This window comes from Xiphophorus maculatus, chromosome 18 (assembly GCF_002775205.1).
Source record: "Xiphophorus maculatus strain JP 163 A chromosome 18, X_maculatus-5.0-male, whole genome shotgun sequence".
Classification (NCBI taxonomy): domain Eukaryota; kingdom Metazoa; phylum Chordata; class Actinopteri; order Cyprinodontiformes; family Poeciliidae; genus Xiphophorus; species Xiphophorus maculatus.
This window is the reverse complement of record NC_036460.1, coordinates 1,599,048-1,626,320: the sequence shown is the minus strand read 5'-3', so window position 1 is coordinate 1,626,320 and position 27,273 is coordinate 1,599,048. Positions and strand designations below refer to the sequence as shown.

Below are 27,273 nucleotides of genomic sequence, written 5' to 3'. Positions count from 1 at the left end.
AGCATCAGAGGTTTTTACAGTAAGAGATATTTTCACTTACTACCAGCTGACCTGCAGCAGCTCCACCAGCTGAAATCCTGCAGGATCCAATCCGTGGTTTCAGCTTCGATCTGATGGGTTTTAATGATGCTGATGAGTTTTTACAGTCAAAGGATCTTATTGTAGTGAAATATTCTCCATCTGCTCCTCAAACCATTGCGTGCATTTAGTATTAATGTGTATTCCTTTGTACTTTAATTATAGTAAATATTTCACGCTATTGGCTTGTTTCTTCTACAAACTTCACATTGTTTAGTAAGTATTGATGCTCAGCTCTGCATAAGGGTTTCCAGATATAATATTTGTCTGTAAAATCTGAGCTTCTCATTTCCTCTCATGATCGTAGATCTTACACAATAATCTCTGCTTTGCTCTGTTTTCTGATCAGTTTCTGTGTTTGACACAAAACCAACAGGGCTGAAGGTAAAGATTCAGGCTTCTCAGTTTGAGCAGATTGTAGACAGTCGTCAGATAAACAACAAATAATGACCTTTTTCACAATGTCATTGTTTATTTAATAACTCAGCTGTGGTTTCTATCTGACTTTCTCTTAGCTTGGTGTTCAGGGATTATGGTTCCTGTTTGCTTTCTTGTGTTGCTTCTGTTTAATAAGATTTGCGGACATTTGTTTCTCCGTCGCTCCATGAAGGTCCAACCACGGCATTTCCTTAAGATTGATGTCTGGACTCGATCTTAAACACAATGAATCTTTTCTTTTTTTTAGCCATTCTGCTGTAGATCTGGTGCTGTGTTTGGGATAGTCGCTCTGTTGATGGCCCAGTTTGGGACAAGCTTCAGCTGTTGGACTGATACACAAACATTGGACTCTAGAAGACTTTGGTTTATAGTGTATAGTTTAAATCGAAGGCAGCGGGGCATCCTGGAGCTTTGGCTGCAAACAGTGGTCACAGGTGGAGGAGGATTCAGGAGGATTCAGTCCTTTGAATAAATTAGTTGGAGCAGTGTCCAAGAATCGATGGACACCAACCCTTGAGGCCGTTGAGGGACACTGCTCTAAGATGTCTTTTTCTGTTTCATATTCCTGATTTAAATAAATGGTTCATTAACAGATTCTTGCAGAAGTTAGAGAGAGAAAAACCCTTAAGTTCTGAATCTTGTGTTGTTTATGGGTCATATTGTCTGCTGATTGGCTGTCAGTCCAAATTTTGTTTTTAACTTCAGTATGATTCATGTTACTATGTGCTTTAACATGTGACAGATTTTCAACCTTGCACAGATTTTCTGTGCCACACTGGTATCTTCCAGTTTTGGACTATAAAGCTTTGGTTTTGCCTTTAACCCTCCCAGTCTTAGCGAGACGCTCAGGCAAAGCGCAGCAGATGTCACGATCAGACAACAGGGAAGTGATGGGTGTGTCCTGTCAGTTCCCAACTTCAAAAAGGCGTACGCGGGATCAGTGCGACTCTGCCAGGACTGCGCACAGAGTAAAAAAATTTTATGAAGAGTCCACTGGACCCACTCTTGGGACTGCAGGAGGGTTTAAAAATGATCTGAAGTTCAAAACTTAGCATGAAACTCAACTAAAAACAAAAGTATATTGATTTGTTCATAGTATTCATGAGACTGATAGAAACTAATGTTTCTGTCTTTGTTTTCAGGCAGACTGAATCAAGGCTGTAACAGGCAGGATTAAGTAAAAAGAAGATGCAGAACGTCTCTTCACAGCAGCACTTTATCCTGAACGGTTTTGCAGAACTGGGCGACCTGAGGCCGGTCCTCTTCGTCCCGTTCCTCCTCATGTTCATCGTGGCTCTGCTGGCCAACTCCCTGCTGGTTTATGTTGTCGTTTCTCAGAGGAGCCTTCATCAGCCAATGAGCATCCTCATCGCCGGCATGGCTTGTGTCGACCTCTGCCTCCCGGTGTTCTTTGTTCCCAACATGTTGCTCAGCTTCCTGTTTGACTGGAAGGGAATCTCTCTGATTGGCTGCCTGGTTCAGATGCACTTCATTCACTTCTTTGGAACGTTTCAGTCCACCATCCTGGTGTGGATGGCTCTGGATCGATACTTTGCCATTTGTACGCCACTCCACTACCATGAACTGATGGCGCTGCAGAGATTCCTGAAGTTTATCGTCCCGCTGGTTGTCAGAAACATGCTGCTCATCTCTCTGTTTGTGAGTTTGGCAGGAAAGCTGTCGTTCTGCAGGAATGTGATGAACCACTGTTTCTGTGAGCACATGGCCTTGGTGGAGCTGGCCTGTGGATCCACCGCCATCAACAACCTTGTAGGTCTGATTACTGTCTTCCTCATCCCTGTCTTTGACTTCTTATTTATCGCAGCATCTTACATTCTGATAATCAGCACCATGTTGAGGTTTTTTTTTTTTTTTTTTTTTTTTTTTTTTTTATTGCAAACAAAGAACATATATGAACAACATAGAACAATAATAGTTACAAACAGATACAACATAAACGGGCTTTACAGAACATAGAACAATTATTTTACAATGTCAAAATCAAATCGGTGCTCGAGGGTTGCAGTTCTTTAAGGGCAGTAATAATTTGAATGGCTTTAGCATTTGAGCTGATTTTTAAGGATTCTAAATAGATATTAATAGAAGATAATAAAATCTGGAAATTAGGTTTTTGTTGTAAATGTTTGGAGGTGTGAATATGATATTTACCATAAATAATAAAAAAGTTGACAACATATAAAAATTCTGTTTTGACAAGTTCACATTTCTCCATCCCAAACAAAATATCCTTATTTGTTAAAGTAATATTGAGATTTTTTTGATGAAAAAAAATTGACATATCTCTCCAGAATATTTTGGTATAATTACAATCCCAAAAAAGATGAACAAGCTTTTCCTCATTATTTTTACAAAAAGTACACATAGGGTCCAAATCCCATTTATATCTTTTTATCAAAAATGCTTTAACAGGATAAACATTGTGAATAATTTTATAAGAAATTTCTCTTACTTTATTGTTTATTAAGTATTTTTTTAGAAGTATCCAAGTCCACTTCCAATTTATATTTTCAAAAATGCTGGACCAATAAAATATACAAGCTGGTGAAAAAACAACATCTCGTAATAGAATCTTTCTTAACATTTTGTTGGTTGTTTTCTTACTTAAAAAAGGGCAATCATAATCAACATAAATGGAGTTTGGATCAAAATTTGGCACTGAGTGAATTGGATCTGGAGGTAAAGATGATAAAAGCTTTAATGACCCACTGGGGATTGCGTCAAACACCACAGCATATTCTTTAGGGGAGACAGGAAATTGGAAATGTAACATAAAATCAGAATAAGACAATAGATGACCATTTAGATTTAATAATTGGCTTACAAGTAATATTCCCCTATCAAACCATTTTCTATAAAAGATTGTCTTATTTTTGTATTTAATGTCTTCATTATTCCAGATATAGTATTTGTGGGGAGAAAAATTGTGTTTGTACAAAAGTGACCAGCTTAAGAGCATTTGTTTATGAAACATAGATAGTTATAGGGGTATTTTGGGTATACTGTAATTGCACCTAAGAAGAAAGGGTAATCCTCCAATTTTGTCAAAGTTGTAAATGGGAATAGCATTCCATATAGAGTTTGGGTTTTTTAGAAGATTTTTTAAATATTTAATTTTAAATGAATTGTTTAAAGATGTGAAATCAAAGGCTTCAATTCCACCTTTTTCAACTTTATTCATTAGAATATTTTTTTTGATAAGATGGCATTTCTTTTTCCATATAAAATTAAAGTTTATTTTATTAATATTGGTACTGATTTGTTTGGGAACATCAAGAGCAAGGGCCGGATAAACGAGTCTAGAAATGCCTTCAGCTTTGACTAATAATGAACGTCCTAAAAGAGAGAGATCTCGCTGGAGCCATAGATTAAATCTTTGTTCAACAATTTTAATTATAGGGTTAAAATTGTCTATTGACCTTATATTTTGATCTTTAATTATTGTGATTCCAAGATATTTAACTTTGTCTTTTATAGGAATATTGAGGAATGTGCCTTTTAAATTAGATTTAATGGAAAGTAATTCACATTTATTTAGATTTAGAGTTAAACCAGAAGCTTTGGAGAAGGTGTTGATGATTTCAATAGAGTTTTTTATTTCACATCTATTCTTTAAAAAAAGTGCAGTGTCATCGGCAAGCTGGGAAATTATGATGTTTCTGTTTGCAACATTAATCCCTGTAATTTGTTCCTTGATTTTAACTGAAAGAATTTGCATGGCCAGAATGAATAGATATGGGGAGACTGGACACCCTTGTCTGAGGCCTCTTTTCAAATAAAATCTTTTAGAGCAGCCATGTGATAATTTTACGGATGCATTACAATTCCTATATAACATTTGACAACTTTTAATTAAGATTTGTCCGTATCCAAATACTTCTAATGCTTTAAATAAAAATGTATGTTCAACTGTGTCAAAGGCTTTAAAAAAATCTAGAAACAATATGAGACCGTCCCCCTCTATTAAATCTGAGTAGTCTAGCAGATCCAAGATAAGCCTAATATTATTAGTTATATGTCTACCTGGTATGAATCCAGACTGAGTTTCATCAACCACTTCTTCAAGAGTATTCTTAATTTTTGTAGCAATACAACCTGCAATAATTTTATAGTCATTTTGTAGTAATGTAATTGGTCGCCAGTTATCTAGAAGAAGCTTGTCTTTTTGTGGTTTAGGGATCAGTGTAATCAGACCTTGGGTCATTGTTGGTGGAAGTGATCCAGAATCCAAACTTTCAAGATAAACTTGATGTAAAAATGGCGATAGCTGTTCTGAAAACTTTTTATAAAATTCTGCATTGAGGCCATCAGTACCTGGTGATTTATTTAGTTTTAATTTATTGATGGACTTTTGGATGTCTTCAAGTGTAATCAAGGAATCACATTCTTCTTTATTATTTTTACTAATTTGTTGCATTTTATTCAGAGAGTTAATAAATTGTGTGATAGTTTCATCAGAACATCTTGACTGATAAAGTTCTTGGAAAAACGTTTCACAGTAAGATGAGATTTGAACAGGGTCTTCACAGATATTATTATTGATTTGAAGTTTCATAATACTGTTAGATATTTGGTGTCTTTTTTCTAATCTAAAAAAATAAGAAGAGTTTTTTTCTCCTTCTTCTAACCATTTCTGTCTCGATCTGATGTACGCTCCTTTAGCTTTGGAAATGTAAATATTGTCCAGGTTCAGTTGTAAATGGCTTAATCTAATCTTTTGTTCTTCAGATAAATTTTCTGGCAGAACATTGTTCAATAAGATAATTTCTTTTATTACTTCTGATTCTACTTTCCTTTTTCTTTTAGAATCTCAGCTCCAGTTTTCATAAACATTTTTCGAAGTTCATATTTTAGGAGTTCCCAATTTTTACTGAATTCCTTCTGACTGCAAGCTGTATTCCAATACTTTATAATTATTTGTTTAATGCTTTCTTCCACTGTTTTATTTTCTAACAGTGAAGAGTTGAGTTTCCAGTAAGCTGTAATTTTATTTTTTCCATACTGGTTTAATTTAGTTTTTTCAATTAAAATAAGCTTGTGGTCTGATAAAGGAGCTGGAAGAATCTCTGACTTAATTTCATCAGCTATTAAATCAGACACCAGCCAGAAATCAATTCTTGATTTAAAGGAGCCTGTTTTGTTTTGCCACGTAAATTCAACTTTGGAGTTATTTTTTTGCCTCCATACATCAATTAGGCCAAAGGTTGACATAAAGTTTTCTAGAACTGTGTTTGAATTTGTATTAGCCTTTGGAGGAAATCTATCTAATGCTTCATTAAGAGTTGAATTGAAGTCCCCACCAATAATAATATTCATATTATGATATTTGCCACATAAGTAATTCACCCCATTACTTAATCTAACATAAAGTTGCATATTTTCTGCTTTGGTATTGTACCCATATATAGAACCCAACAAAAAAATTTCTTCATTTATTGATACAACTAATAAAGTAAAATGTCCATATGTATCTAAGAGTGAACATAATACATCTCCACTGAAGTTGTTTCGTAATATTGCCACTCCTGCTGATTGAGTGGAGCCATGTGCCAGCCATAGTTCGTCCCCCCATTGAGTTTTCCAGAACTTGGTATCATTTGCAGTTGAATGAGTTTCTTGGATAAAACAGAAATCTGCTTTAAAATTTTTAAGATATAAAAACGTTGCCTTTCTTTTAATGTTGTTCCTTAACCCTCGAGCATTGAGTGAAATAACTTTAAAAAAGAAATGCTACTAAGAGTTGTAGCTTCTAACCCTGAAAATTGAGTTACAGAAAAATCTAACAAACTCTCCCAACAGAAAAATTATATAATAAACGGAGCTTTTTCAATATTTAATGTCATTACTTAACTGTTAGTTCTGATTCTCAAGATGTCTTCTAGTCATTAGCAGGTTCAAGTTCTTTCCTCCTTCCTCCTTTGTCAATAACAAAGGCTCTGGGACCGATGTAGAAAGCTGTTTTCTCTTCTTCGCGTGCTTTTTTCACCAGTGGCCACAGCAAGTTTCTTCTCTGACGGTCCTCTGGGGAGAAATCCTCCTTGAAGCGCAGGTTGCTTGATTTCAGAAAAGATGACTGCTTGGCCGCCTTCCATACCGTATCCCTGTAGTGTCTCATGGAGAACTGGATCATCATTTCTCGAGGACGACCCGTGCCTGTAACGCGACCCAGCCGGTGTACGCTGTCGATGACGTCTGGTAGTTTTTCTTTGCATCCTGGCGCTGTCTTCTGGCAAATGGTAATAACCTTGCTACGAACATCTTCTCCTTCTTCTTCATTTATTCCCGAAAGCCGCAAGTCCCATCTTCTTTTATAACGTGAAAGTTCGAGCAGCTTATTTTCCATTTGCAGCACCTTTTTTTCTGATTTCTCAACTCTCCCGACGGTTTCTGTCATCTTTTCTTGCATTTCTTTCATTTCAGCATGGATGTAATCCACCGAATCTTTGAGATCATTTATGCTTGCTTGAAGACCGTCCGCTCTCTCGTTTATCGTCAACTTTAAAGTTGCTATGATATTTTCAGCGAAGTCATGGTCTTCTGTCGATTTGTGACTTTTAGCCGACATCTTAGTTGGTGTATTTTCTGTGCTGACGGATTTGCGCTTACCACTTGCAGCCATTCTTTAAAATTTTCAAGACGTCCTTTTTAAACAGCTTTAAGCACAATATTTAACGAAGGTATCAGAATAAATGCTTCCCTGCGTTAAAGCAGCAATAACAGCTCCCTATCCAGACAATCTCGGGAGAGCTTGCAAAGAACGACCACTCACGCCGCCATCTTGGCCAGCTCCACCATGTTGAGGTCCAGCAGCACCAGCATCAAAGCATTACACACCTGCATCACTCACGCAATGGTGATCACGGTTAGCTTAGCCTTGGCTCTCATTGCTTTACTTTCATATCGGATTAAGAATGAACTTCCTGCAGCCGTCCGAGTTTTCTTCAGCACCATGTACCTGTTGTTCCCGAGCTGCTTCAACCCGATCATCTACGGCGTCAGAACCACTGAGATCAGGCAGCACATTCTGAACACGCTGACGCACTGGAAACGATTCGTCCAGACTGGACCTTGGTGTTCCTAAACACTCAAATAAAGATGCTGCTGTTGAGTTTACAATAAAACATGTTGATGGGAGACTGAAGGCATAAATATTTCCAACACTAACATCACTGCAGATCATTATTCTCTAGTTCAAGCTGAGATTAGTGGTTACCGTTATGTGGTTATATATTAAACCATGTGGTTCGATTAAATTAAAAAATACTTTATCGGTCCCAAAGAGAAGCTAAATATTGTAATTGATGGCTGTGAGCAGAAAAGGCCTCCTGTAGCAGTCTGTATTTCAGCGGCTCTGAATAAGCCTTCAGGAGACCCTTTAAATGAGTTGTTGTTGCTCTTCATCAGACTGTTCAGTCTGATGAAGAGGATAATCAGGGTTGTGCATAACCTTCTTTATTTTATTTTGTAACTTATTCCAGTCCTAGTTCAGCTCCTCAGTGTTTATTATTCACATTTCACCATAAATAATCAAATAATCAATCTTGTTAGGTAAAATATTTCCCACGGTCATGCCAAGGTCACCATCTGTGAACTTCAACCCTGCAGCGATCCCAGGAACCTACCAGCTGCCCCAAGTGACTCAGGAAAGGAAATGTGCTCAAAGTTTTCTTTAAAATGTCGGAGTAACCGAAGATATAAAAGGTCTGAGTCAGAGGGAGTCTGTTTCACAGCCAGGTGAAGAAGATATGAGCAGACGTTCAGTAACAGGTGAAACTATCAAAGCTGAACTACCAGCAGATTGTCATTTAAATTCAAATCATTTCTATTGTTCTAACTTTGCTCTCACTCCATTTACTCTCCTTCACATCTTTCAGGGATTTGAGTCTAACACAGGAACATTTACTGATCCTTTTCAGTGTTTTAGCGTATGTGTGTAGAGATCAAAACTTCTCCTTTGAAGGAGAGAGAAGTCTGATGAGAGAATTTCTCCTTTATGGTTGTTTCAACATGTATGATTAAAATGTTGCTAATATGTTTTCTTTTAAAATCAGAATCTGAAGTCACTGATGTAGTTCAGGGGTCAGCAGGGAACAAGCACTTTTTTCCTTTAAACATACATTTTTGATGTGCAAAATTAGTATTTATGGTATTTTCGATTTTAGCAACTTACAATAGAATTATGTTGGTAAGTTTAATTTGTTTGCAACTTGTTCAGCATTTAGCTGTTTTCCTTCTCAAGTTGGATGTCATATTAAAGCAGATAAAGATGTTTTCCTGCCATTTTAAACTCTGAATGTTTTAAAAGATAAAGAAGTAAAAACTTCCGATGAGAAAAGTATTGTGATTACATTTCAAATCTTCAGGATCACTTTTCACCCTTCACTGTTTTTCTTCCAGTACAAAAAGAAGAAATGTGAGAAACTGTCGGTGTTGAAAGTTTATGTAACAAATGCTTATTTTGCCAAGTATTTTAATGACAATATGAGTTTTTCTAGGTGGAAATACACTTTTTAACAAGTAAAATAAAATACATGTTGTAAATACAGGTAAAACTTAAACTCAAAACTTGTGCTAAAATTAAAAAATTTTATGAAACCAATATTAACATGTATTTTAAATACATGTTAATATCCCTTTTTTTCTAGGGGATATGCAAACTTTCATAGTTGGTTTAGATTGTTTTCATTGAGGTTTTCTTGTACTTGATGTGTTTTTTATGCTGAGGGGTTTTCTACAGTTCACTGCATTTATTTGATTCAGGTGTCTTCAACTTGAAGTAGTTCAACTTCATTAATGTATGATTGGTTGGTTGGTTGGTTGGTTGGAAATCAATATTGACCTGATTTTCTTTTTTCTACTTGTTTCTCAGGCTGATCTGAAGCTCTGGACCAGGACGGTTTGGTAGAAAACGATGATGGAACCATTAAAGGAAAACATTTCTTCACATCAATACTTCATCTTCAGTGGCTTCAGTGAGCTTGGAGCTCTGAAATCCTTCATTTCGATCCCCTTCTTGATTCTGTTCTTTGTGTCTCTGTTTGCCAACTCCCTGCTGATCTATGTGGTCATTTCACAGAGGAGCCTCCACTCCCCGATGTACATCCTCATCGCCTGCATGTCATTTGTTGATATGTGCCTGCCACTGATTCTCATCCCCAACCTGTTGCTGAACGTCTTGTTCAATGCGAGCGGGATCTCTCTGAGCGGCTGCCTGGTTCAAATGTTTTTTGTTCATTTCTCAGGAACGTGTCAGTCCACTCTGCTGCTCTGGATGGCGTTGGACCGATACTTTGCCATCTGCAGGCCCCTTTCCTACCATGATCACATGTCTCTACCCAGATTCCTCAGGTTTGTGATTCCTCTTCTGGTCAGGGATGTGGTCATGATCGTGACGGTGGTGATTCTAGCAGGTAAAGTGTTGTACTGCTTCAGTAACGTGATAAACCACTGTGTCTGTGAACACATGGCCTTGGTGGAGTTGGGCTGTGGCAGCACAGCCATCAACAGTCTGGTTGGGTTATTAGCAGTCTTCCTGGTCACTGTGTTTGATTTCTTGTGCATCACCGCTTCATATATAATCATATTCCGCTCTGTGCTGCGTTCAGGTAAATCCAGTGCTAAAGCTGTACACACCTGCGTCACTCACATCATCGTCATCGTCATCAGTTTGACCTTCGCGCTCACGGCTTCCCTGTCGTATCGGATGAACAGCCTTCCAAACGCTGGTCGTGTTTTTGTCAGTACCATGTACATGTTCCTTCCCAGCTGTATAAACCCGATCATCTACGGAGTCAGAACCACTGAGATTCGACAAAATATCCTCAAAATGCTGCCTTCTTATCGGTAGGTAAGAACTGGGAAACATTTTTTAAAACGTCATCCTGTTACCACATCTCTAATCGAGAGGATCTGTTTTGACTTGATTACTTGCAACTCCAGCATAACTGAACTTCGACTGCAAAACTGCTGCAAGGAAAAAACATGGCGGATTCATAAAACTGATTAGCAGGAAGTCATGACCTTGTTTAGCAGTTCCACAGCAAATGCGGTGATGAGACATTAAACATTACAAACAATAGAGAATGAACGGACTGAAAAATATAACCCAATGAGATTATAAAGATATCTGCGCAGCAGCGAAAGAATAAAACTACAGTTTGCATTTTTAGACACACAAAAAAATATAGTTATGGGCTAAAAAAATTGGATTTTGAATTATGTTCCCTTTAAATGAAAAACCTACAGAAAGCACCAATTTCTTTTATTTGACTAATTGTTGGAATAACCAATAAAATACTTGATTGCTACAATGTGGAGTTTAACAGTGTTTTAAAAGCTAATGCTAAAAGCATCAAGCTAGCAGACTAACCCATAGAAATGCATTAGACTGGAATCAACAAACTGACCAATTCCAGCTAATATTTTATTATACCACAGAACTAAACGGCTCCTAAAGGCATCAGTCATCAATACTACATATTGTCACATGATTAACTTCAGAGTGCCTTTAGCGTGGAATATTCCACAAATTTCACAAAGTGCTGAGAAGACAGAAGGAGCAGTTCGGCGCAGAGGAACATCATTTTTGAACTCGTCCCTGAATGGAGGGACGCCGGTAACCGCCTTGGCACCAACATCAGCGGCTACAATGGAAAGCCAAGCTAAGCTTTGTGTTTTCTACAATGATAATGAAGTTCATCATGAGCCCACCATTTAATCTTCTGATTCCAGCTGGTCTTTATTGGACGTTTAGTGTTGATGGAGCTAATAAATGTCCAGAAAGGAACCAGTCGACTCACGTCTCCTTAATCAAAACCGTCACAGAAAGCACAAATTTTAACAGAGCAGGGAAACCCCAACACTGACCCACAACCACAGAGCCTTAAACAGTAAACGCCACAGAGAGCTGAGCCAGTGGACGTCTTTGTTTGATCATTTTCTAAAATCAAAACCTAAAATATTATGTGGCCCAAAAATGTTTCACTTGATCAAATAAGTCAGAGTTGTAAGGAAGTCGTTGTTTTCACTCTGTGTGATGAGTGAAGATGAAGAATACAACAGTAGTGTGTCGCAGTGCAGACGTTTTAGGTAAACCCCATTTTAAGATATCAGTACAGGTTTTACCAAGACTGTAACTTGTGTTAAAATCTCCAATCTTATCAGATTTTTTATCATTCAGACAAGAAGTCTGAGAACTGAACTAAAATCCAGAGTACCATGAGTTTGATCAAAACTAGAAAAAGAAGAATGGAGGAAATTTGAAGATGCAATTAAATTGATAAAATTGATGCGGCATAAATGATCTTTCATCTCTAAATGTAAGTTCAATTAAAAAGTTACGTTTTGTGTTATTTCCCATCCCAGCATTTACGTCTCAGGTTGTAAAAGTTCAGAGATTTGCTCCAACTTTTCTCTAACCAATAACACAGCGTGACAGAAGATATAAAAGTGCTGAGTCAGAGGGCCTTTCTTCTCACAGCTGGAGGAAGGAAAGATGCCCAGTCAGCAGAAACGGTCGGTACCAAACTCCAAACAACCGAAACATTCAGAGCCGGATGTCAGCGGATCAAACGTTAACTTCCAGGTTAACCATTTCTGCTGTTTTATCTTTATTTATTTTCCTTTATTTCTCTCAGGCACTTGAGTCTATTACAGAAATTGTTATTTTTTTCTGTTTTCAGCATTTTGTTGATGTGATTGAAACTTGAGGAAACTTTTGCTCTTCTGAAGGTTTGATTTATAAATTCCTCTTTTTTAGTTTAACTGATATTTTTATTTTTAAGTGCTGCCACAAAGTTTAGTTTCTCTTCTTTGGAGTTTTGACATTTGTAAAGTTTGGAGTTGAGCAGGAAACCAGAACATTTTTAAAACAGTATACAAGTTATTTTAGATTTTAATTGCTTGGTTTTGCTCAGCCTTTAGCTGCTTTTCTCCTTTATTTTTTAAATCCTAGAAAAAACAGATTAGGCTACAAATAGGGGTGAAATCTTTTCTTGTATTTTTCTTTTTTACTTTTTGAGAACTTTATTAAAATGTAAGGAGAAATTCAACATTTTTCATTATCTCTCTTCATTCAGTAGCATTTGTTTCAGTAAAGCTAGAGGAGATTCACGTTCTTCCATTCAGTGTGTGAACAGTTGATCAATGTGGGAAGTTGGTTACAGCCGTCAGCCATGATTTTGCAGAGTATTTTACAGAAACAGGAGTTTATCTTAGCACACATTTAAAAAGTAAAATAAGATTTAAAGACAAAGTCACTGTGAAATGTTATTGTGGACATAGATAAAAATTTGAGAAACTTGTTAGATGAATAAAACTACAGTTTTTGTCAAATGCCAAAGAAAATAATGTAAAATCTAATTATTTCTGTGAAGGTGAAAAGTTTTATTATTGAGATATAAAAGCCATGAATGTTTTGTGCCTCTATACCTGAATAACCCCAGTAAAAGAAGAATTTAATAACTCAAAAGACGGTCATGTTTCCTCTAAGATGGCATTAATTTCTCCTGAGACTAAAGAGTTTTAAATGTTTGTCTTAATAGTTTGTTTTTATAGTTTGTAAATATCAGTTAGTGCGTCACAGGCGAGGTTAGAAACAGACTCTTATGTTTATGTGTCGTTTTAAATGTTTATAATATAATAATTATAAGAATTTTATTTTGCTATTTTCTCTGTAGATCATTGGAATTACAGCGCTGTAGTTTCTCTGCTTGCAGATTAATTTTTTTTTTTTTGCTTTCTTTATCCCACTTTTCCACAGCTGCACAACATACCGGCTGTAGGCAATCCATCATTTATTATTATTAAATCAGCTGTTAATAATTAGAAAAATGATTTTATTTTTTTCTTGTGAAAAGAAAAGCTTTGAAACTGTCCAGATGATACATTTCTTTTGCTGATAGAATAATATGTTAGTTTATAGTAAAATGTGACTTTTCATGCATCTTTAAAACTGTCTGTGGATTTCCTGTTCGCGAAGAAGAAACTGTCTGAAATTTAAGGATTATGTTTATCAAAGTGTTCACTTTATGCACTTTAATCTTCATCCTGTCTGATTTTGCTCTGAGGAGGTTAAAGGCCATTAGATAAAGGAAGATGTGAGCAGAGTGCTGGAAAGATTGGTGCAAAAATCTAAATTACACAAATCCATCATGTCTGCCCGTTCTCTTTGCAAAATCAGTTTAAGTTTCAGGTCAGAAGGTTTTATCCAAGCCGTGAAATAAATGTATGAACTTGTAATTCTTGTCCAGAATGGTGAACCATGTTTCTAGATAGAGGTGAGACTCAGAAACATCCAGATGAGTGTCGGTGCTCTCCCCGGTGAAACGTGTCCCCTGACAGATGAAGGAGTGATCTTTGTGGTAATGGATCCTTCAGTGGCTCACATTACTTCACCTTTGTAACATTTCTGAATGTTTTCTTAGCCAGGCCGCCATGTGGAGTTTGTCCTGTTAGGAGCCTTTCATGCCCAGGTAGGAATGATAAAGTTACCTGGAGAAAAAAACAAGGTGAACCTCCGTAATTTTAATCTGAAGGAATGGCAGGAAGCTGTAAAAAACAGACCTTTGGTTACTGAAGCACTCAGTACCCTGGAAATGAAAAGCTGTTTGGTTAAATGAATGATGGATGGACATGAAGAAGTGAATATTGACCTGTTATCTGTTTGCTTTCAGGCTGATCTGAAGCTCTGGACCAGGACGGTTTGGTAGAAAACGATGATGGAACCATTAAAGGAAAACATTTCTTCACATCAATACTTCATCTTCAGTGGCTTCAGTGAGCTTGGAGCTCTGAAATCCTTCATTTCGATCCCCTTCTTGATTCTGTTCTTTGTGTCTCTGTTTGCCAACTCCCTGCTGATCTATGTGGTCATTTCACAGAGGAGCCTCCACTCCCCGATGTACATCCTCATCGCCTGCATGTCATTTGTTGATATGTGCCTGCCACTGATTCTCATCCCCAACCTGTTGCTGAACGTCTTGTTCAACGCGAGCGGGATCTCTCTGAGCGGCTGCCTGGTTCAGATGTTTTTGATTCACATGTTAGGAGCTTGTCAGTCGTCTCTTTTGCTCTGGATGGCGTTGGACCGATACTTTGCCATCTGCAGGCCCCTTTCCTACCATGATCACATGTCTCTACCCAGATTCCTCAGGTTTATTATCCCAATTATGATCAAGGATGTGATCATGGTGTCACTGGTCACAATTCTAGCAGGTAAAGTGTTGTACTGCTTCAGTAACGTGATAAACCACTGCTTCTGTGAACACATGGCCTTGGTGGAGTTGGGTTGTGGCAGCACAGCCATCAACAGTCTGGTTGGGTTATTAGGAGTCTTTGTGGTCCCTATTGTTGATTTCTTGTGCATCACCGCTTCATATATAATCATATTCCGCTCTGTGCTGCGTTCAGGTAAATCCAGTGCTAAAGCTGTACACACCTGTGTCACTCACATCATCGTCATCGTCATCAGTTTGACCTTCGTGCTCACGGCTTACTTGGCTTATCGGATGAACAGTCTCCCAAACGCTGGTCGTCTCTTCGTCAGTACCATGTACATGTTCCTTCCCAGCTGTATAAACCCGATCATCTACGGAGTCAGAACCACTGAGATTCGACAAAATATCTTAAAACTACTGTCTTCTTGTCGGTAGGTAAAAACTGTGAATTATTTTTTAATACCAAGAAATTTTATTTACCAATGTCAATAAAGTACTTTTTCAGTCATTCTGTCGTACATGTGCTTCATTCGGGATCACTGGACCAAGTTTCAGCCGTCAGACCAATTCCCTCCCTTTGGTAAAGGAGTCACTCTCCACTCAGTTTTTTGTCCTCTGGCTACAAAAAAGATCAAATCTCCAGTTTTATCTCCAGTGATGGTTGGAATCAAGTTTTGTTCTGATATCAGAATCACCATAATTGACGAATATGGAGTGCACAAACGAGTAATTTGGAAAATCCTGACCAAACGTTTTACATCAGTAGGACTTGATAAACCCGCCGGGAGACCATGTCCTGCTACCAGCCCACAGATGACATCATGACACACCCAGGTGCTCACAGATGGCGACCATTCATCAGTGTGTTAGGGAACAGTCTGTTGAATGCATGGTTTGGTGAATGCTCCAGTATTAATGCCTGGATGGTCCATAAGCATGTGGAGGACAAATGTGCATCAAGGGGACATAACAAGACAGCAGAAATTCCTGAAAATATATATAGTAAATTAATAAGTAAATTGTATTATTAGATTGGACTAATTTCCTTGCATTAAAATGGACATTCACAATCAGATCAACATACGATGCAAAATCTCTAATCAAATATTGTAAACAAACTAGAATAGAAATTTTAGTGCATGTTTGCAACATGGTTCATGAAGCAATTGAGTCTTGTCCATAAAGTGAAGTCCTGCATAGAACTATGAAACCTAGAGCAAGGTAGATGTCAGTTTTACATTAAAACAATCAGGAAATTATCAATTTCTGATTGTGTGAAAGTTTGTAAGTTAGTAGAAACCTTTGACCTGCAGATCAGGAAATCTCATCATGAAATCATCAAAGCCTCTGTCCAGAACAAACTGTGCAGAGTTTAACTGGGAAACCGAGTTTAACTGGGAAACCGAGTTTAACTGGGAAACAGAGTTTAACTGGGAAACAGAGTTTAACTGGGAAACAGAGTTTAACTGGACAGCTGGAGTTCAGATTGGTCAAATCCAGTGACAGATTTTGGTCTAGTCTCCTTTGCAGAGTTGTGTTATTCAGTTGCATTTAAGGGTTTTTGAGCATGATTTGCCTGTTTAGGGTTATGCCACATCATCTCAATCAAATTAACATTGGGATTTTTCACTTGAATCTCCTAAAGAACCTTAATTTTTCTGTTTTTAGGCACTCAGAATTAAAAGTTTAAAGGAAGTTGTAGAGTTCATGTGTTTTTTTCTCATTTTCCTTCCCAGCATTTACACTTTTGGAGTTGTAATAGTTCGGCGATCAGCTCTATTTTGTCTTCAGCCAATGGCCCGAAGGTATAAAAGTGCTGAGTCAGAGGAAGTCGTTTCTCACAGCTGGGTGAAGAAGAGACGTTCAGTAGCACACGTCCAACAACAACAGGTGAACCATTTACAGCATTATGTTAACTTCCAATTTAACCGCCAGATCATTTCTGTTCTCACTGAGGTTTTAACTTTTGTGTCACTTTATCTTTCAGGGACTTTAGTCTCCAATACAAAAACAATAAATACTTTCTTCCTTTGTTTTCAGCATATTTGTTGATGTGAAGTCAAACCCGAGGAAATAACTTCTGCTTTTTCTAAGGTTTGTCTGACAAAATAATCACTAAAGTTCTACTGATTTCTCTAAAGTTCTGCTAAAGGTTTATATCATTGTCTTTTGAGGTTGAAATCTGAAATCACTGAAGTTTTGAGTTAAGCAGGGAACTGCTTAATCAGTATGTGTTTAGATTTTATTTTAGTTTTTAACTGTTGTTCAGTTTTTATTTATTTGAAACCAGCTCAGCCTTTAGCTGCTTTTCTCTAAGATTATAAACTCAAGTGAAAGCAGAAGATGGTGCAAAGTCATTTCCCTATATTTTTTTTTTTACTTTTTGACAATATTATAAAAGGTAAGAGAGAGAAAAATTCCAGTGAGAAAATATTGAATAGATTCCAAATTTGTTTCTTTTTCAACAGGTTTTCTTGTTTCAGTGAAACAGGAGAGCTAAGTGTGAGGCGTTGGACGTTGGGGTTTACTTAAAGCTGCTTTCCATCACAATCGCTTCATTTTGACAAGATTTTTACAGCAAACAGGAATTTTACTTGGCATAAACTCACATATTTCATAAATCACGCTGAAATGTTGTTGTTCATGTAGGTCATTCTGAAATTCTGAAACTTGTAAGATAAAATTATGGATATAAAATGCTAACAATACATTTAAAATCTTTTAGACATCAATTTCTGTTAAAATAAAAATTAAAAGTTTTGTTATTGAGGTAAAACAAATTCTGTGATGAAGCAAATGAAACATTTTTTGCCTCTTTTCCTGACCAAACTTGCTTGTGTTTTTTCTACGATGTTGTTAATTTCTCATGAGACTGAAGTATTTTTAATGTTTTTATTAATAGATATATTTTGTCTTTTAAAACTTTGCAGATTTACAGCTCTGTTATTTACCTCCTTGCAGATTTCTTTAGTTTTTGGCTTTTCCCAGCACTGCACCAGATTCTAGCAATAGGTAATCCACAAGTTATTGCTAAATTAGTTATCAATGATTATAAAATACTTTTCATCCATCATGTAAAAACTATCAGAGTTCATTAAAGGTTCTTGTTCAGAACATGAATAGTTATTTGCTCTCAACTCCTAGAATAAAATGTTTTATGGTAAATGTTTATAATATTTCTCCATATTTAAAGCTATTTGTGAATGTCCTGGAATTTAAGGGTTATATTTATCAAAGTGTTTTCTTCTTTTCTGACATCTTTGTCCTGTCTGATTTCACTGTTAAAGGCCTTTACAGAAAGGAAGCTGTGAGTACAGAAAGGTTTGGTGCAAAGAAACTAAGATATAAAAATATTACTTTATTTGTGTAATTGTGTTCCTGGTGAGAATGAAATGCATTTGCAGAGAAAGTTACAAAAAGTTGGTCTGGTCACATAGGACTACACGTCAATAATCAGTACACCTACAGCCACATGTCTAACAAAGGGACAGAAGGTTAAATCAATTATTGACTGCTGTTAAATTGGAGGTGCAAAAGAGTAAGAAACATTGTGAACCCAGTCAAGCTACAGGGATAAGCTACAGACATGTGGAGATCTCTTTTCCTAAGATTTTCCACTTAAACCTCAGAGTTTTGTTTTTGTTGTAGTTGGGAATTTAAATGGGCATCTTCAAGACTTTGTTGTAAATGTAGCTTCGAGGAAGGAACTGGTTGTCTGTCTTGTTGGAAATTGGACAACAGGCAGGAAAGGAAAGGAAAAGGTTTGTAGCAGTCAACCATAAAAGAGACTTTGTAATGAAAATGACTGAAGTCAGGTTGGCAGAAACTGAAGCAAAACAAAATTAAAGGTACAGGTGGAGGCTGTGATGAAGGACCTTTGGTTGTCTAACCACTCATTACCATGGAAATGAAAAGCAGCTTCCATACATGCTGTTTGGTTAAATGGATGATGGATGGATTGATGGATGAGTATTGAGAAGTGAATATTGACCTGTTATCTGTTTGCTTTCAGGCTGATCTGAAGCTCTGGACCAGGACGGTTTGGTAGAAGACGATGATGGAACCATTAAAGGAAAATATTTCCTTGCACAACTACTTCATCTTCAGTGGCTTCAGTGAGCTTGGAGCTCTGAAATCCTTCATTTCGATCCCCTTCTTGATTCTGTTCTTTGTGTCTCTGTTTGCCAACTCCCTGCTGATCTATGTGGTCATTTCACAGAGGAGCCTCCACTCCCCGATGTACATCCTCATCGCCTGCTTGTCATTTGTTGATATGTGCCTGCCACTGATTCTCATCCCCAACCTGTTGCTGAACGTCTTGTTCAACGCGAGCGGGATCTCTCTGAGCGGCTGCCTGGTTCAGATGTTTTTGATTCACATGTTAGGAGCTTGTCAGTCGGCTCTTCTGGTCTGGATGGCGTTGGACCGATACTTTGCCATCTGCAGGCCCCTTTCCTACCATGATCACATGTCTCTACCCAGATTCCTCAGGTTTATCATCCCAATTCTCATCAGGGATGTGATCATGGTGTCAGCGGTGGTGATTCTGGCAGGTAAAGTGTTGTACTGCTTCAGGAATGTGATAAACCACTGTGTCTGTGAACACATGGCCTTGGTGGAGTTGGGCTGTGGCAGCACAGCCATCAACAGTCTGGTTGGGTTATTAGGAGTCTTTGTGGTCACTGTAGTTGATTTCTTGTGCATCACCGCTTCATATATAATCATATTCCACTCTGTGCTGCGTTCAGGTAAATCCAGTGCTAAAGCTGTACACACCTGCATCACTCACATCATCGTCATCGTCATCGGTTTGGCCTTTACGCTCACGGCTTTCTTGGCGTATCGGATGAACAGTCTCCCAAACGCTGGTCGTGTTTTTGTCAGCATCATGTACCTGTTTCTTCCCAGCTGTATAAACCCGATCATCTACGGAGTCAGAACCACTGAGATTCGACAAAACATCCTCAAAATGCTGCCTTCTTATCGGTAAATAAGAACTATGAAATACTGTTCTAAAATAAGACCACGATCATTCTGCTGCTGTTTTGTTTGGGATCACTGATCCGTTTGGACCAAACTTTAGCCGTTGAACAGAATCACTCACATTTAACTGAACAACAGAGGAGGTTGTGGCTCACTCAGTAGCTACAAGATCCTTAAATGACAAAAAAGCTCAAATCACTGGTTTTTCACCATACTTGATATACACATATATAGACAATAATGGGTCAAATGAACAGAATGTTCTTTTTGTTTTTTCATTTAGACAAACTTTAAGGAAAAGAACACAAAAATAGCGGGTTGTGGTAGTGGCGGTTTCATAGAGTAACTGACTAAATCCGTCTCCCCCTCTCTTTAGGGGATCAATAAAGTATTATTATTATTACTATTAATATAATTATTATTGTTATTATCACTACTACTCAGCGTAAGGTTTTCATTGGGTTAATTATAGAGACAGCCCAGGGAATAAACTCCCTCTCTGGCGGCTGATGTTTGTAACTTACTCTCTGTAGCACCAATCTAAAGATTCAAGTTTTAGGAGTGTCTGTGTCCAGGATGTGTGGGGTGTGCAGAGATGTTAGCTGTCCATTTCTTGACTGTAGGCCTGTTCAAGTCCTGAATGATCAGGCTAAAACTGAAGATGTTACGGTTTTTTGTAATATCAACTTTTTTTCTCCACTATATATATGAAATGTTTATATGTTGGATGTCTCAGGCTGTCAAAAAGTGTCCATATAGTAACAAAAAAATAACAAAATCAAGTAAAAGTAAATATTTTTCCAAATCAGTTTCTTTCAATAAATAACATGAAACTGCAGGTGTGTGTCTGTCTGGTGAATTTTTGGTTAAAACATGTTTGTTTCTCGTTCAGTGGGTAGAAAATCCAGAAATCAAACTCAATTTAGAGAAGCAATACTTCATCATAAAATGACTCACATAAAAGTAAAATGTACAACGTAGTAAAAATACTCTGAAAAGTTATTTTATCAGAAAGTTAATTCAAGTAAATCCAGTTGAGTAAATGTAACTACTACACAAAACCTCCTTTAAACTGAAGGAAATGAAGAAAAACCAACAATAAAAACAGACTGGAGAACTAAATGAATCCATTTCACATATTTAGTCTCTTTCAGGAATAAATCAACCATTAGCTTTATAAGCTTAGCGGAAGTTCATGTTATGCTCGTCCTGATGATGGCGGTTCCCACCGGGTTACTCACCCCACCGGGGATTAACGGTCCGGCAACAAAACCGCTCCAACTCCGGTCCAAATGTCCACTCCGGCTCACGGTCCGGTTCTGCAGCTCCAGAATCCAGGAAAACATCCAGAAAAACTTCACAGCTCCAGTTATTTAGTTAAAAAAAGTCCACAACATAGAATCCAGCTTCTTCCGGCGTGAACAACAGTTCGTACAGCTCCGTTATTGTTCCCGCCATGACCATAAATATTAAAAATAAAATAAAATACTTCGTACAAGAGCGCTTTATGTTCGGTTCCTTCACTTGTATTTTGTCTTAGCTTACTGGCGGATCTGTCACATCCAAAATGGCGGGCGCTGTGACGTATCGCAGTTCTTACCGCCGGCTCCGCCCCCAGCCATCATAGCCAATCAAATTGCTTAAACTTGATATTAACCTTGACTGACCAATAAGGTAGAAGCAGCCAAAAGGATTTACTTGCGGTAGTAAATGACAGTTACTATCAACAACAAAGAAAAAAAACACTATTTGTACTGCACGTTTAATGTCAACAAAAAGCACACGTGAATATTTTAATGTGTCTATTAAAGGGCATAAATAATAAAATGTTTAAATGTAAAACACCAAAAGTTAAACATTACTGTTAGAGGTGAATCTACCATGAACTGTATTTAAGGAAAGATTTAAAGTGTGTGAGAGAAACCAAAGATATGACCAGTAGGATTCTTTAGTGTTGGACACATCAACATGTTTTCAGAAAAAAATAGACAAGTTTACAACAAAGCTCTTTATTTCTTTGTTTTCTCAAGGTTAGAATGTGAAGGGGAAAAAACTAACTAAAAATTTGTGCATTGAAATAACTTTTTATGGATTTTATACCAAAGATTGATTAATTTTACCAGAAGAAATGAAGTTAACAGTACAGGAAATAATTTATTTTCAAACTGTATAGATGGCCTAAGGAAACACAAGAAACATTGCAGATTTATTGGTATTCTGTTAATTATTTTTAGCATGTTTTAAGTTATAATCTTTGCAGCCAATGGTAACTTGACAGAGGGAATAAAGGTGGAGATTCAGTGGGTTTCCTTTCACTGAAGTCATCGTCAGTCTGCAGACATTCAGCAACAGGTGAAGCATTTAGAGCCGAACTGTCAGCAGAGCTTCAGTAACTCCCAGTTCAACCATCAAACCTTTGATTTTGTCTGTTTATTATTCTCATAATCCAGGATGGTTGGTATCTAGGCAGCTGATCTGAAGGACTCTGAACCTCACAATTTATTTCTTCAGGATTTTTATTGATCTATCATTGATTTATCTGCTCTTCCTGGGGTTTGTCTGATGTTTGAAATACTACTTTTCAAAATGTTATTTATATATAACCAGTTTCCATTGTTTTCTTTCTTATGCCAGTCAGAAATTTGGAGTCAAAAAGGATTTCTTAAAAAACGAAGGTGAAGGGATTTATTTTTGTCAGGCATCACATTAAATTCACAAGAACTGATAAAACACAGAATTTTGTTTGTGATAATTTCTGTTTTGCTTCCAGATCAGTTTTATGTCAGTCACTTTTTGACCTTCATGTTCTCTCCCACCTTTGTTGCTTTGTCAGAAGTCAGAAGTTTATCCTTCAAAGTACGAACGCCAGTGAAAGAAGGACATAAAGTTCTCATAAAGATACAAAAATGCAACTTTTTAAAAACATGAGCATGTCAGTGGTTTGGTTTGGTTGAATATTCAACACATTTAGGGTAAAATTACAGCCTGATGTCTCAACCTGCAACATATTCTGCATCTTATTTTGTTTTAAATTTCAACTCAGAAAGTTTGTATCTTCCAGGTCTCAGGTAAAATATTCTTCAGTTATTTAAGACAAACTAATTAGTTCTTCTCTACAAACTCCAAAGATACAAACTTGTGAAACAAAGACGAGTTGAACTCAATTAAAAACTGACATAACTGGAAAACTGAGAGTGAGACTCAGACATGATTGGACTTTATGACAGCAGAACTGCAACAATTTATTGGCACATAGATATAAATTAGTTTGAATCGGCTGAGAGGGTGAAATCTAAACCATGCAAAACAAAACTCAGTAGAATAGAATAAAATCTTTATTCTCATTGTAACAATGAAACAAAATTTAGGTGCAACTCTACAGATAAAAAATATAAAAGTTAAAGACAGAAATAGGCAACTAACCTCTTGGCAGCATTCAGGATGGTGAGAGCTAATGGCTAAAATCTGGTTTTTATTTTGTTAGTTTTAGTTTTTTAGTTTGTCTAAAGTGTCTTGAAATGTGAGCAGAAGTTTTCTGACGCTGCAGAAGGACCTTCGTTACTGGAACAGTAGAAACAGCTGCAGGCTTGAGGTGGACATCAGTTTGAATCGGTTGGGCGTTTCCAAGTTAGCAACAAGAAAAAAATACAATTATTTTTAATGAAAAGTTTTGCGCTTGGTCTCCTGGACGTATCAAATGGAAGCAACAACAGTCAGAAAAGACAGAGAAGATGACAGGAAGTGACAGGATCCATGTTTTTAATAAGCTACCATGAGAACAAACTTACTGATGTGATTTTAATTGAGTTTCTTTTTTAATGGAAACACACCAATAGTGAAATTGTATTTTCTGACATTAAACACAGACAAAAGATGGGTCAGTCTGACGGTGGGTCCAGGAACGTCTCTACTGGGAAGAACAATCAGATCATTCAACTCATTTTTGAAAAGCTGTAAAAAAACAAAACAAATGATGGATGGACATGAAGAAGTGAATATTGACCTGTTATCTGTTTGCTTTCAGGCTGATCTGAAGCTCTGGACCAGGACGGTTTGGTAGAAAACGATGATGGAACCATTAAAGGAAAACATTTCTTCACATCAATACTTCATCTTCAGTGGCTTCAGTGAGCTTGGAGCTCTGAAATCCTTCATTTCGATCCCCTTCCTGATTCTGTTCTTTGTGTCTCTGTTTGCCAACTCCCTGCTGATCTATGTGGTCATTTCACAGAGGAGCCTCCACTCCCCGATGTACATCCTCATCGCCTGCATGTCATTTGTTGATATGTGCCTGCCACTGATTCTCATCCCCAACCTGTTGCTGAACGTCTTGTTCAATGCGAGCGGGATCTCTCTGAGCGGCTGCCTGGTTCAAATGTTTTTTGTTCATTTCTCAGGAACGTGTCAGTCCACTCTGCTGCTCTGGATGGCGTTGGACCGATACTTTGCCATCTGCAGGCCCCTTTCCTACCATGATCACATGTCTCTACCCAGATTCCTCAGGTTTGTGATTCCTCTTCTGGTCAGGGATGTGGTCATGATCGTGACGGTGGTGATTCTGGCAGGTAAAGTGTTGTACTGCTTCAGGAATGTGATAAACCACTGTGTCTGTGAACACATGGCCTTGGTGGAGTTGGGCTGTGGCAGCACAGCCATCAACAGTCTGGTTGGGTTATTAGCAGTCTTCCTGGTCACTGTGTTTGATTTCTTGTGCATCACCGCTTCATATATAATCATATTCCGCTCTGTGCTGCGTTCAGGTAAATCCAGTGCTAAAGCTGTACACACCTGCGTCACTCACATCATCGTCATCGTCATCAGTTTGACCTTCGTGCTCACGGCTTTCCTGTCGTATCGGATGAACAGCCTTCCAAACGCTGGTCGTGTTTCTGTCAGCATCTTGTACCTGTTTCTGCCGAGCTGTATAAACCCGATCATCTACGGAGTCAGAACCACTGAGATCCGAAAACACATCTGGAGGACGCTGTCATCTCGCACGCTGTGACTTACAGCTGAAAAACTGTTTCCATTTTTTGGTTCCATATTGTTTATTAATAAAAATGTTTCAAACATTTGCTTGATAATATTTTAGTTTTTAAGAGGATTTTTCTTTAACAGTTCAAAATACTGTGATATTTGTAAGGAATCACTTTAAGTCTGAACTTTGAGCCCAGGCAGTCGCCACATTTATTGATTTTAAACCTGATTTGTTCTGATCCAGCTGGTTCATGGCTGAATCGAACTTTATGTATCAACCAGCAAACCAGCACCTGGTCTGGAAACGTGATCAGAACAAACTACGGTTCTGAACTGTAGAGTTAGAAACCAGAACATGGAGCCTATAGCATCCTGCCTTCACACACACAAGATCTTTAAGAAGACATCGCCTTACTGGTGGTTCAGTATTCACAGATCTTTCTGTAACGTAACTCCAAATTATTTGCATAAAATTGATCTTTTCACGGACACACCTGATGGTCTGATAGACCCGGTTTTACTGGAACCAGAACATGTGTTTCATCTCCAGCTGCTGTGGTTCTCTCTGTCTCTCAAACCAACCTGTTCCCCTCCTGGCCAGTGGGGGCGCTGCACCGAGAACCACTGAGCGGTCTCCGGTCCGCTCGGTGTTCACATATGGATTCAAACTGAACCCAGACCAAGGTTTGGAAGATCAGAGTTTGATTAGCATTCAAAAGCAGGCAGTGGACTACATCGCAATGAATTCTGGGTAAATATATCTAAAACTAGCGTTTTAGCCTAGCGCTAGCAGCAGAAATGGCTCCTGGTCTTTAGCCAAAGACTAAAGAGAAATCCTCCAACACTAAAATCTGACGCCTCCATCTTGTTTCCATCTGGTGAAACAGGAAGTTGCTTTCAGTGTCTTCAGAGCTTTTTGTGTCGTTTCCTTCAGTGGTTCTTGGTGCAGCGCCCCCACAGGCCAGGAGGGGAACAGGTTGGTTTGACTCAGAGCAGAGAGGAAGAGAACCACAGCAGCTGGAGGTGGACCAGATGTTCTGGTTCCAGTAGAACGGAGCGTACCAGGTGTGAAAACATCCTTAGAGTCCTTTTTAGTTATTTCTGTCCCCACATTAGACCAGAACATCAATATCAACCAAAGCCACTGGATGTCAAAACGCTACAAAACACGACATGATCAGGTAAAGCCCAGAAAGGACGACTCACATCAGGTTTGAAGACTCATTCCAGCTGCATGCAAGGTCAGAAACATCTGGATAATAACAATAATAATCTGATTTCATCGTTGTTTCTCCACAAACATCTTCTGCATGTTTTCTCATCATCAGCTAACTTCCCAGCATCTGTGAAGGACCAGAGTAGAAGCTGCTGCAGAGCCGAGTCATGGCGCAGTGAGTGACGAACCCACGCAGCAAACTGCTCTGCATCCTGACTCAGAGCTCAGGTCAGAGTTCAGGTCAGAGCTCAGGTCAGAGTTCAGGTCAGAGTTCAGGTCAGAGCTCAGGTCAGAGTTCAGGTCAGAGTTCAGGTCAGAGCTCAGGTCAGAGTTCAGGTCAGAGTTCAGGTCAGAGTTCAGGTCAGAGTTCAGGTCAGAGTTCAGGTCAGAGCCGCAGCTCTGGGACTCCCAGCAGGAGACACTAATGAAGCAGATAACCAACCAATTCACCAAAACATCTGCAAACAGAGGTGAAAATCTGACCTTTTCTGGTTCAACACCAGGAAGGAAAACGTATAGAAACCCTGATACGATCATTTTGATCAGTAATTTATTGACGAGTTTGTTTTTCAGTGATGATAAACACATTTTTATGAGTTTAACTTCTTGTTTATGCCAATATGGAGAATAAACTCTGGAGAATCAGATTTAAACCTCTTGCAGCCAATCCCAGCGCCGCTGCCTTCAGGGTCAGCCGTCCTGTGGGACGTCTGGACGTCGGCTATAAGAGGAGCTGAGGGGAGACTCTGCGTGTCCTGATGAGGATCCAGCAGCAGGTAGGAAATTTAACTGGGATTTTAGACTGTTTGAGTTTCCCTCTAAATGTTTCCAGACAGAAACTGGAGTTTATTTATTTAATCAGATCAGAGATTAGATCTGGTTTTACCAAATACCTGTTCAATAACTTCATGTTTACTCGACTGCTTGATTTAAATTTAAGCCGGTCTAATGAACCAGACAATTTCTCTGGTTCTTCTATTAATCCAGTTAGTGATGGAAATCCGGATTGTTTTCACATTCTTGCGGGATTTTTTTAAAACATTAAAAAATTGAAATTAATTAGTGTTAAGTTACAAATTGAGGTTTTTTTTCATTTTCTTAAATTAAAATACAAAAATTAAATTGAATTTAACAAATATTTATTTGATTTTTCCTGTATAATCCTTTGTCGATGTTAGTTTACATTTTTTATATGATCATTTCTGTTTTCTGTGTCGATTTAAAAAGGTTCTGAAAAAACGATCCTAAAAACTAAAGAAACATTTAGGTTTTAGTTTTCAGTGTGAAATGAAATGAAATGATCCAGATGTGAAAAAACAGGAATTTCTTTAGCTTCATGCGAACTAA

The 27,273-nt window shown here is 37.9% G+C and overlaps 6 protein-coding genes across 7 annotated transcripts in view; 5 read left to right on the top strand and 1 right to left on the bottom strand.

Moving 5' to 3' along the window:
- Positions 1 to 21,241, bottom strand: part of LOC102217830 (olfactory receptor 52K1-like) — a 46,014-nt gene extending 24,773 nt beyond the window's left edge. Inside the window, exon 1 of the mRNA XM_023352070.1 lies at positions 20,975 to 21,241. The gene's annotated coding sequence lies outside the window, so the exon portion shown is untranslated. The remainder of the gene's footprint in view (positions 1 to 20,974) is intronic.
- LOC111612015 (olfactory receptor 52K1-like) lies at positions 1,705 to 7,615 on the top strand. The gene is made up of 2 exons (XM_023351659.1): positions 1,705 to 2,375; positions 7,336 to 7,615. The coding sequence occupies exons 1-2, from the start codon at positions 1,705 to 1,707 to the stop codon at positions 7,613 to 7,615; spliced, it is 951 nt and encodes a 316-aa protein (XP_023207427.1).
- On the top strand, positions 9,423 to 10,381 carry LOC111612076 (olfactory receptor 52N2-like). The gene has a single exon (XM_023352074.1). The coding sequence runs from the start codon at positions 9,446 to 9,448 to the stop codon at positions 10,379 to 10,381; it is 936 nt and encodes a 311-aa protein (XP_023207842.1). The 5' UTR covers positions 9,423 to 9,445.
- Positions 14,219 to 15,185, top strand: LOC102218721 (olfactory receptor 52N2-like). The gene has a single exon (XM_023352075.1). The coding sequence runs from the start codon at positions 14,250 to 14,252 to the stop codon at positions 15,183 to 15,185; it is 936 nt and encodes a 311-aa protein (XP_023207843.1). The 5' UTR covers positions 14,219 to 14,249.
- LOC102218987 (olfactory receptor 52N2-like) lies at positions 16,593 to 19,988 on the top strand. Of its 2 annotated transcripts, XM_023352073.1 has the most exons (3): positions 16,593 to 16,640; positions 16,791 to 16,844; positions 18,763 to 19,988. In XM_023352073.1, exon 3 carries the CDS (start codon positions 18,805 to 18,807, stop codon positions 19,738 to 19,740), a length of 936 nt encoding a protein of 311 aa, XP_023207841.1. In that variant the 5' UTR covers positions 16,593 to 16,640; positions 16,791 to 16,844; positions 18,763 to 18,804; the 3' UTR covers positions 19,741 to 19,988. The 2 variants fall into 2 exon arrangements, with proteins under 2 accessions (XP_023207841.1, XP_014327687.2); XM_014472201.2 differs by lacking the exons at positions 16,593 to 16,640; positions 16,791 to 16,844 and adding an exon at positions 18,475 to 18,511.
- A 2,375-nt stretch (positions 21,242 to 23,616) lies between the features above and the next one.
- Positions 23,617 to 24,738, top strand: LOC106700456 (olfactory receptor 52N2-like). Its single transcript, XM_014475893.2, has one exon. It carries the CDS (start codon positions 23,800 to 23,802, stop codon positions 24,736 to 24,738), a length of 939 nt encoding a protein of 312 aa, XP_014331379.2. The 5' UTR covers positions 23,617 to 23,799.
- Positions 24,739 to 27,273: the final 2,535 nt, after the last annotated feature.

Excerpts from the sequence above, each read along its gene's own strand:
- LOC111612015 (XM_023351659.1), top strand. The coding sequence starts at position 1,705 with ATGCAGAACGTCTCTTCACAGCAGCACTTTATCCTGAACGGTTTTGCA. Across the intron at positions 2,376-7,335 it reads ATAATCAGCACCATGTTGAG|GTCCAGCAGCACCAGCATCA; the intron begins GTTTTTTTTTTT and ends CACCATGTTGAG.
- LOC111612076 (XM_023352074.1), top strand. The coding sequence starts at position 9,446 with ATGATGGAACCATTAAAGGAAAACATTTCTTCACATCAATACTTCATC.
- LOC106700456 (XM_014475893.2), top strand. The coding sequence starts at position 23,800 with ATGATGGAACCATTAAAGGAAAACATTTCTTCACATCAATACTTCATC.
- LOC102218721 (XM_023352075.1), top strand. The coding sequence starts at position 14,250 with ATGATGGAACCATTAAAGGAAAACATTTCTTCACATCAATACTTCATC.
- LOC102218987 (XM_023352073.1), top strand. The coding sequence starts at position 18,805 with ATGATGGAACCATTAAAGGAAAATATTTCCTTGCACAACTACTTCATC.